General features: G+C 43.1%; 1 protein-coding gene across 9 annotated transcripts in view; it reads right to left on the bottom strand.

The window, feature by feature from the left end:
• Window positions 1-3207: 3207 nt before the first annotated feature.
• SLC24A2 (solute carrier family 24 member 2) overlaps window positions 3208-11197 on the bottom strand; it is a 1614118-nt gene continuing 1606128 nt past the window's right edge. For all 9 annotated transcript variants that reach the window (XM_069630764.1, XM_069630770.1, XM_069630763.1 and 6 more), the window contains one exon: window positions 3208-4347. In XM_069630764.1, the coding sequence (XP_069486865.1) occupies window positions 4098-4347 (250 nt within the window). In that variant the 3' untranslated portion in view covers window positions 3208-4097. The remainder of the gene's footprint in view (window positions 4348-11197) is intronic.

Raw genomic sequence — 11197 nt, 5'->3', positions numbered from 1 at the left:
GGTCTAGCTGCGCACATAATGTCTCTCCTGCTTCACATACTTTACACAACACCTCTACCACAACTATGCAGCTATCCCCCTGATAGAATGTGGCCTATCCGCACACATGATGCCTCACCTGCAAAACTCCTCTGCCATTAGAATGCAGCTATCGGCCACGATAAAATTCAGTCTAGCTGTACACATAATGTATCTCTCGCATACTCTCCAGACTACCCCCATCACCCGTGCACTACTGTAAGACACTTTGCACAACTCTTCTGCCATTAGAATGCAGCTATCCCCCACAGTAAAATTGGGTCTAGCTACACACGTAATGCATCTCTCACAAACCCTCGGGACTACCCTCAGCACCCGCGCACTAATCTAAGACAGTTTGCACAACTCTTCTGCCATTAGAATGCAGCAAGCCTCCATGATAACGTCTGGTCTAGCTGCACAAATAATGTCTCTCGTGCTTCACATACTTTGCACAACACCTCTGATACTAGAATGCAGCTATCCTCCCGCCATTTGTGATGTCACCTTTGATGTCCTGGGTGTAAGTCTTAGCAGTGCATGGCAGTGGTGGGAGTTATGGTTGCATGGCTTACCATAAATGGCAAATTTCTTTGGTTTTTCGATTTTACCTTGCAATCATAAAGTCCCTTTAACAAAGATTTTTTCAATGAATTTCATAGGTTTTTATTAGTGCAACTTAACCATAATGTCCCTTTAACAACGTTTTTTCACTGAATTCCAATGGTTTTTATAAGTAAAAATATTTCATGATTTTACAGCACTGTATATCATTTATTAATAATTCCTCTTTTAACATATATGAAAGGACTATAAACCTCCTTTAACAAACATATTTTTTGCAGCACATACTGATGTGTCTCATTTTCAGCAGTGCATGGTAGTGATGCAAGTGATGGTTGAATTTCCTAGGAGATGAGTGTCCCCCATGACCGTGGCCCCATAAAACCACCCTCATTATCCACTGCACCTAGCCTGTATCCTGTCCAGTGTCCACTATCCCCCCATAATGTGACCAATGGCCAGTGCTCATGGGTTGCAAACCATGTCCAGTGTCCACAATCCAAAGGGTATGAGCTTCGGCTAGTCTGCAGGCCCTAAGAAGAAAGACAATTGTCTGTGCCGGGGGGCATGCCCCATGCCCAGCCACCAAAGTTGTATTATTATTTTTTGTAGCTACATTTTGACACTTTGGAAAAATAAAACACAGGACAGATTTGCAAAGTCATGCTTTCAGGTCCTTGCTGATGCGCCTCACACAGGGTTTCTGCAAACCGTTCCAGAAAACCCATCCATTCTGCTTGTGGCTGTAGCCGCAAGCAGAATGTTTTTCCCCATTAAAAACTATCCCTGTTTCAAAAATTCTGGCACATAACCGGTCGTGGTGGCCATGCCCTCTTTAACCCCATTGACTGTCCCTGGTCACCATGGCCAGTAGACAGATTGTCCAGACCATGTCCATGGCCACAGGCTATGCCTCAGGCACCAAAGTTATATCACTATTATTTGCACCTGTCGTTGCCTGGGGCCAGGCCCACTGCCCCCTTTAACTGCAGATCCGGTGCCTGGTGGCCATGCCCACATTAGCCCCATAGCCGGGTCATGGTGGCCATGGGTTACAATCTGGTAGCTGGCCACAGCCACAAGCTATGTCCCAGGCACCAAAATTATTTCACTATTTTTGTACCTACATTTTGACACTTTTCAAAAAATAGAACACAGAACAGATTTGGAAAAGCATGTTTACGGGTCCTTGCCAATAATCCTCACATACGTTTTCTGCAAATCCATCCAGCACTTCGGGCTGTAGCCATGAGCAGTATTTGTATTCCTCTTCAAGTCTATCCCGATTTAGAAACATTTTTGTACCCCCCTACAATTTTGCCCCTTCTTGACAAAATCACTTCAAACTTTCCACAAACATTCAAAGTAGGGTCTTTAATCTTTTGCAGACTTTTGTATTAATCCGTCAAACGGCACCAAAGTTATAAACCATCCAAAAATGTTGAGACCCCCCCTCTAATTTTGCCACCTCTTGACGAAATGGCATCAAACTTTGCAACAACATTAAAAGTTGGGTCTATATTTTTACTGCAAAATTTCATTTTGTGTACTTTTGTTGAACAGCACCAAAGTTATAAGCCGTCTAATAACTGCTGTTCACCAACCCTGCAATGCACACATATGAAAGGATGTCCTTGAACATTTGTCAAGTTTGCAAACATCACTGCAATGTCCCCGAACATCTGAGATGTTTGAAGACATCAGAGAAAAAAAACACAACATTTTGGGCTTTTTCTGGACATATCCAATCCCATCCTCATCACCCCTCTGCTCCCCAGGTATTATTGTATATATAGATGGATGGACATATAACTGGTGGGATTGATTTCTTATTACAACTTTTTTTAAATCCAGGGCTGAATTCTAGGGAAAATCCACCTTTCACATTGTGGATTTCCAGTCAAAATAACATTCACCAACAGACCTTTAAGAAAATCACCTCAGGAAAAAATATACAGCTTATTTTTCGTGCGATTTCAGAACAACCAAGCCTAGTTTTCCACTCATCCTGCGTCGTCAACACGTGTCAGATAACACACCAAGAGGGCCATCGGAATTGCATTGCGCCTTTTGGGTTGGACTGTTGGTACCATTTTTTCAGCATCAATAATTGGCCAAGGATTTTAGTTAGAAGTTAAATCAGGCGAGGACAGCGGTACTATGTGGATGGGATGGAGTTTGATTTGGTTGTTGCTCTTTCCCACCTCTTGGTGTCAGCATACAACAAATTGCCAGTCTTTTGGTAGATTACCATTGGTGCATATGGAGTCCAATTGCAGTCCTGGATACGAGGCGGCCATGAGAAATGAAGGAATAGTAAACCTGTACCGGATTGAGAGATGCTTCACAAAACGATGAATAATAGTTTATCAGGTCAATGCAAGTTTTTGGACACCGAAACATAAATTCAGACATTCTACTAACGTGTTGGGGCATTGCTGATACCCCATCTTTCAACACAAACCTTATTGCAACTACTGCATACATTTGAAGCCTAGGGAACATTGAGGCTACTGCCACACGATGTTGCATGTGCCCTGCTATTTTGCCACAATTTCCTTTCTTCCAAGAATAAGTTGCGCTACACCACATCTAGGCCCCTGCAATAGAAAGAGGAAGACCCAATGACGCAGGCAGTGTTGCTTTTATTCACGTCAACATTCAGTTCCACCAGTGCGACATGAGGTGCCGTGACAAGTTACCAGTGGCGCCTTCGCTCACCGAGGCAAAGTCAGTGTGAAATTCTTACGACACAGCGACACCAGTAGTAACTTTTTCTACCACATTTCTTCTAAAAAGCAGTTGTATTCTTAAGCCAGGTGGTGGTTTTTGTGCCGCCATGCAGAGTTGTTTCTAGGTGCAACCAGAGCACCACCGCACCGGCAAATGCCTAGCATAAAGATTTGTCAACCTAATAAGTACGCAAATGGCTAATGCAAAAGAACTGATTTTGCGGAATGTCCCGGCCTCCCTGTCTAGCGAAGGCTCTTATTCGGCATTTGTCTTGAAACTGTTGCCGCAAAATCCTAGACCACGCACTTGCCAATTACCAATATCAATTACTTTGTTTTTTAGTTACCTCTACGTTTTCTTCCCTGTTATATATTTCTTTACATATGTATATAATTATATATATTTATATGTATGCATAATATATGTGTTATTTATGCATTTAGATTATAAGGTAGCTGACACACAGAGAGTACACCGTAAATGCAGAATATGTATTTGCTGGAACTGTTACTAGACATGTATCACGACTGCCGGTGAGGAGCTACGTCCTACCATTTGCTGTAGCAGGTGTAATTGTAGTCATGGCCACAAGTTTATTGCGGCTGAGCCGCAACGCAACCACGCCTCTCATTTGAGGTGCCATCAATTCCCAATGTCATTATGCTTTCTGGAACATCTTCTGGAGTTAAGGGAGTGGTGGATGAGAGGGCGCTGAGGTTCTTCCCATGGACTTCCTTCCTTCCCTGATTCTGTAGTCAAGGGCAGTGCCCGCTAAATGTTCGCTAAATGGATACAGGGCACATGATAATGCGGTCCTCCAGGAGAACGCTGATGACCAGGAAAACCAAATAAAGGCCGAACATTGTGAAGCCAAGGAACTTGTTCATTCTCCACTTGCAGACGGCTATGGATATGATGACGAAAAGCAGCATGATGAAGAGGAGGACGATGGCACAAAACAGCCCATTGCTGCTGACTGGTATTGGCTCCAGGCGGTGAAATGCAGAGAACAGGAGCCAGGGCAGTGGCAATCTGGGGAAGAGAGAAGGGAGAAGACATTGTTCACAAGATCCTTTTTTACTTCATTTTTCGCCGCAAATTACTCATCCCAAAGATGGACTGCCACAGATCTGAAAAATAGTCTGCACTTGCTCTCACCCTCCACTCTTAGGGCTTTCCCTTGCTTTAGACTGACAGAGACTGTCAAGTGTTGTTTACGTTTTCGACTTGCTAAAGACAACTCCGGTTATAAAACATTTAGTCAAACCCTCATTCAGGTGGGGGTCCATCTTCTCAACCTTTTGGCTGGTAGATGGCAAGCAAGATTCAAGCTCCTTAATAGTAGTGGGGGGTCTTACTTTGAGAGGGAATAATTCTCAGCAATCCACTTTGAGGAAGATGAGGTTAGACAATATTTTTTCAAGGTACCCCCCCCTTTACTTCACCTCATACACTCACTTTGTCACACATTTAATTTGTCTTGTCTTCGCTTTGCCATGCCTTTGCTTTGCCATGCCTTTCATTTGTTTGCATCTTCACATTGTGAAGATGATAATGGATGTGGTTAGGGATAGTGTAAGGTGAGGTTTCTGGTCGAGGGGTAGCAGTGGTGAAGAATATGGATGTAGAAAAGAAGGCAGGGTGAAGGGGGTTTGACAAAGTAAATGTGACAAAGTAAGTGCTGGCAAAGTGAATGCTGGCAAAGTAAAGGAATAACGGCAAAGCTGCATTACCATCTCCACCGCCCGATACCCCGGTATTACCGGGATATTAGGGGCAGCGGGGTAACGGTAAGTTCCCATTCCCATGGAGTCCAGTAGGACTCCATGGGAATGGGAACTACTGAAGCTCCAGCACCGTTGTTAACGGTGCTAGTGTTTCAGCGATTTCTCTGTCAGTAGAGGCCAGTCAGGCATGCCGGTAGTTCACTGCCCCTAACGGCAGACTCGGAGTAAGCTGGTCTGGGAAAAATGCCAGCACCGGTAGTACCCGCTGTTTTGCTGCCATTTTTCATGGACCGTCTCTGTTGTATCTATTTGAAAATTCGTTATAGCCTGTAATATTGGCATAGTTCTTACGTCAGTTATGAAACAATCAACTCCGCCTTCTAGTCACATAAGTGCTGCACCTTAATTCGTACACATCAGTGGTATTAATCTTTGTGGCGCCTGCTATTCAAACCACGGTTATTCTTAAACCACTAGACTGTTGCATCTTATTACTCAGCATACAGGTTCCAGCTTCCGCCATGTTGGGGTACTAAACCATTGTATATCTTTAACCTATCTCAGTTAGCTAGCCTAAATTAGTTGAACGTTGGCCCTTGTCTCATCCCTTAACTTACAATCAAATACAGGTTTTGGTCTAAGAAAGTACCCCCATAAATGATAGACTTTACGCTACTAATTAAAAAGCTTTAGTTTGAGGTTCTGCCCTTTTCTTTGCCATGTTAATCGGTTCCATTAGTATTTTCGAAGTATTCAGCATACTTGGGATAATCTTCTTCCTATACAGCTACAACCAGGAAACCTTCAGATTAGTTCTCCACAGTACCTAGCTTCCCTAAATCGACATGAGTGTCGTGACACTACTCCTACAAGAACCGCTGTATTTCTTCCTTCTTTTCTTGATCAAGATCTGAACTGTGGGTGATCTTAACAACTAAGGGCCTGATTCGGAGAACATTTTCCTATGGGATTTCACCATTATAAAAACACTTCCATGAATCAGGCCCTAAATCGTTGCATAATGTTATTCCAGATATGGGTACCAGCTTGCATCATATGTTTACACCATACCTGAGGGAAAAGTCCTATACATAATTCAACAAAATTAGGAAGATCTGTTGACTAGACGTAAGAGGAACCATCAATGTAAATCTCGCCACTTAATCGCTTCATAGAGCTAATCTCTGTCATCACATAAACTAGCCCCATAACTTTTCTCAAATCACTGGCATGTGCCGTTTCTGTCTTGGTGCCCTTGGACACGGAACCTTAGTGACATCCCATGGCTTCTGGTATGCCTATGCTTAGTAGACACGTGAAAATATACTGCAATGACAACTTTCACCAATGACATATTTCCGTGTGCGCACAGCAGTCAAGACATGTACGCAATTTACATCTCTTGTACGTTATGACTTTGATGTGAGTTTTCATACGTATGGTAGCGTACATGTACAACATTTACATTTTCTAGACATACGCGTAAAGTTTGCATGAAAGATGCACATTTATTCCTCACATACCTGATATACAGATACATCTGAAATCGTTAATATGCTCAAATTGGCAACATTTTTTTTTTGTCAAGGCCCCAATTACTGATGTGATCTAGGTGCATGCCAACAATCGTAAACATCAAAATGGCAATTTCAGAGGTATTTATACAGAATTACTTTTCCCTATAAGAAAGACTGATGTTAAAAACGTTTCAAAACACCATCATAACAACATTTATAAAAAGAATATGAAGCCATCCATGAGAAATTCGGAAATGTCCATGCAGGGAGCTGCCTCGAAATATTACTTTAGAATCGTTTCAGATTTTCCCATTGAAGCGTTCAAGAGTTATTAAGAAAAGTTATTTTATGAAACTTCATAAATAATTCATTTTAACCTTAACTATGCCATGCACTAGCGTGATGGCATTATATATCTAATTATGTCCTAAGAGCAGTGAAAGGGTTAAGAACACAAGACTACTTAAATCCTAGACATGCTTGACACCACATGTTCAGCAGATATCGAGCTAATTCATATTGGGGTCCACCTGCCCCACTTACAAGCTCCTGTGTGAAGGAGACAGAAGTGAAATGCCAAAAGCTCAGAATGGCTGCATACAGAAAGTTTCCATTGTGGGCAAAGCCAGAGGTGGGAGGCCCACTATCCACTGTCAGACTGTACAAATCTGAACCTATGCATTTTCATATGTATCTTTATTGTTATGGGGTTCTGAGATCTGTCACTACTTAAGTTCTGACCAAAAATGGATGTTCTCTCAAGAGGTTGTTCAAAGGGCAATCACATGTGCCGTGTTTGTTTTAGCACCCATCATGTTTCAGCAACTTTGTGTCTGTCTTTCATTTCTGACACCTCACATATGGTCTCAGGGTGGGATGCTGAACCAGCTGGCACAATCCAGAAACCCACCCAAAAAAAACATTTTCAAACTGTGTTCTCTGCACCCTAAATGCAGCCTACAATCCAGCAATTAGAGGAAGATTTCACAGTTGAAGTTCATTCCGATGACACCATCTTTAGTTTCAAAAACAAGATATTAACACAATGTGCCTCTCCCATCCATCATCAAAAGCTCCCTTTCCACAGTCATTCTTTATTAGATACTTTCAAAGTGTCAGATTACAACATCTGAACAAATAGTAAATTGAGTCGAATAGCAAGAGCTGAAATAGAGACCCTCATACCTTCTATTTTGAACAGGACATTGATCCCAGAAAGAATTTTGAGATGGCTACCATAGAGGATCTGTTAGCCCAGCTAACCGCTCACCAAATCCAGGCTATGGCTTGATTCCAAGAGAGACTAGATAGAATTGCTGCCTCTCACCCGAGACCTGTACTACCACATGGGGACTTACTGCCCTATAAGGAAGGGGAAGATCTAGGAGGAATTATTTCCTTCATTTTGAAAGACTTGACTGTCAATTTCAGTGAGAGGATGAACTGAAAACCTGTTATCTGACTGCCTTATTGAAAGGAGAATTAGAGAGCTCAAATCAGCTATTAAATCCTATGGGAACAACATCCTTTGATGACATAAAGCAAATGTTGTTGAAAAGGGTTGGTCAAACGGCTAATAAAAAAAAAACTCAGGAGCATTAAAATGCACCCTGATGAAACACCAGTGGAATTGGGATCAGAATTCAAAACACTCTAACTCTTTGGTTAGGAAAGAAGTCTTTACCTGAGACCCTTACCATAGAGCAATTTGTAAATGCATTACCTCTCTATTTACAAAAGCAGTACTTCAACTGAATAGACCCAGTTTAGTGTGAGCGGCGGAAACATCACAAACCTATGCCAAAGCTAATTGACATCTCAGAAGTCTTCACAAAGAGAATCCTCCTGTCCCCCCTTTTCCGAGAAGAGACAGAAACCAAGACAGCTCCTATAGACCCCCAGTGAGAGATTTATCAAAGGGAGAGAAAAAGCCTGTGATTGTTAAATACAGGGGAGGGGTAAAATCCAAAGAGGGACGGGCCCCAAAACCCACCACCATGGTATGTTTTTCATGCAGACAATCAGGACCCCCGGCCCCACAGTGGTTTTCTAACAAAGAAGAAGAACCCATGGATATTGGTGATATGGCAGGAAAAGATTGGGCGGAAAATTAGTTATCTGAAGAGGATGTGGAGACCACCAGTAACTTCTTTTATGCCAGTACTGTGTTCCAGACTCATGATTCTGCTATAGTAAATGGAGTCCCGGTTAAGGCCCTCATTGTTTTTGGAGAAAACAGACAGCAATACGATCTAATCTAATCCATACCAGAGACCTTAGAATGGAATGCCCAATAAAAGTCACATGTGTTCGTGGAGACAAATACATTTATCATAGAACCCCTTTTACTATCCGGTGCAGTGGGAATCCACAGAGATTAATGTTGAAGTTGTTCCAGGGTTACCAGAAGAAACAAAAATGGGCACTTACTTTACTAAATTTGAAATAATCCAAAATAATGCCAATAAGGCACCTCTTCCTTATTCCCCGTTTGATGTATGGAAGCAAGATGGGTTTCCTTCAGAAGGCCTTATCTCGAAGTGGGAAACCAGACTAAGGAGCCTCTTCCTTTGATAGTGGGGGCTGCTGATTATCATCTAAGTTGTAGCCCTAGAGCAGGAAGCCAGATCTTTAGGGCAAGGGTATGTCATGAATCTAGTGGAGTCATCACAGATTCTCCGGTGGTGACCTCCTCCCGTGTGGTCAGGGGACAGCAGCCGCTACCTGATCCTCACCCAGCTATATGAGGGAGGATCACATGCAGGAGACTGCTAGAGGGGGATGTCACGACTTCACTGGACGAGATGCGTTATCTCCCCATTCCCCATGAGGAAGACCCTCTAATACCCCAGGCATTTTTCCCATAGGAGAATCCTCCAATGCCCACATCATAAATGGTCAATTATCCATTCTCCTTTGTAGAGGAAGTAAAGACATCTCTTACCCTTGTTCTTTGGGTCAAAAGCCTATTTATGATTTGGGCATCCAAAGCTCCAACAATACCCTTTTTGCTTCTGATATAGCTTTATGTGAAAGGGTTCTCTCATGTAAAACCACAGAGAAAAACTACCAATTGACAATAACCATGCACACCTGATGGCCCTTTACCTTCCCCACACGGATAAAAGGTGGAGCACGAGAGCACACTATTATCAAGGCCAAACACACGAGGAAACAGCGACGAATGGGGAATTGCCCTTGCCCGTGAAGCCTACGAAAAGGGCAATTACTAGACCGGGAAAGGATAGCTGATGTGTGGAGCAACAGATGTCAACGTTGCACAGGGGTCTCCTGCATTGATAACACTGGCGGGGAGGTGCTAGCTACCGTGGTAACCTCCTTGACTCCAGCAGCAAGCCAGTTGGTGAGTTGGAGTAAACTGATAGGAAACTGAACTCTGTATGAGCATAAGGTTGCAGGTGGCAACATTAGATAAACGCAAGAACTTAAGAACAAAGAACTTGTGTGTTTGAACTTTTGAGAAAGCCCAGAGAATGGCCAGTTGCAGAGTGGTCAGGCGCTCTAGGAGTGCTCAGTGGAAGGACTCGCACTGGCCCTCGTGTAGTGAAACTGCAAGTACCAAAATGCAATAGGAAAGGGTGGCATCATTTCAAATCCCTTGTACACTCGAAAGTCTCTGACCCATTGCCAAGCGAAAAATGAAGAAAAGTAAGTCCTGCATCGTAATAAAGCAAAGTGAAATGTGAGAGCGGCAGATGTGAACCTGACAGAGGAATGCCTGCGAGTTGGGGTGAACAGTAATACACCAATGAACATTGTGCGACAAGAGCTAACCCAGCCGAGGGTTGTCCGCAGTAGGAAGTTGTTCAAAAAGACATTAAGACTCTTGAATACTGCAAGCTGCGTTTTAAAGGCTGTAGTGAAGCCAATGGAGGGAGGCCCAAGTTGCAAGGAGGATCCGAACCCGCCAGAGGGAGATCCAAGGGACGAAGAGCAATCGATCAATGTGCAAGATTACCAAAGGAACTTTTGTTTGTTTGTTGTTTTGATCCATCAGGCCTTCTAAGGCAAGAGACTTTGTAGAAAAGAGACTTGGCCCCTGAAGGTTCTGATATTGTTGAACTGGAATTGTGAACCTCGTGCTGGAGAGGCCCAGGAGAGTGTTGTGCTCAGAAGTCCTGCCTTGCCCTGTGCTAAAAACATGGGGAAGGGAGACCAAGCCATACCATCCTGACTTATCATTTTGTGAACATTTCTTTCTATTCTGATGAACATTATACCACACTCTTTTTTATAACTTAGTGGTAAGGATTGGCAAAGGTTTGTTAGTATAGGTCCTTTTTATTTTGACAAGACGCCACTAGGTCTGCCTTATTAATATTTGATGGTTTTAGCTTGCTCCATCTTAGATTTAGCTTTAGATTAGGTGTTTATGTCACCCATTATAAAGTTCAATAAACACCCTTGAACTGTGATCACTTGTGTCTGTCTTTACTGTTACCACCAGGGTCGGGAAGATAGTTCCGGGGCAATGTGCTCGGCTTGGAAGCAAGACGACGCGGAGCAACACTGGTTCGATCCCCGTGTCCGCGCTTAGAAATCTCTGGGTATTAAGCGCGTTATAAGTAGTGAAATACAATTACCCCATGAATTCCTTACACCTGGCAGGGGGGTATA

The sequence above is a fragment of the Ambystoma mexicanum genome, chromosome 6q, assembly GCF_040938575.1.
Source record: "Ambystoma mexicanum isolate Mex_15411 chromosome 6q, UKY_AmexF1_1, whole genome shotgun sequence".
Taxonomy (NCBI): Eukaryota; Metazoa; Chordata; class Amphibia; order Caudata; family Ambystomatidae; genus Ambystoma; species Ambystoma mexicanum.
This window is presented reverse-complemented; position numbering and strand designations above follow the sequence as displayed.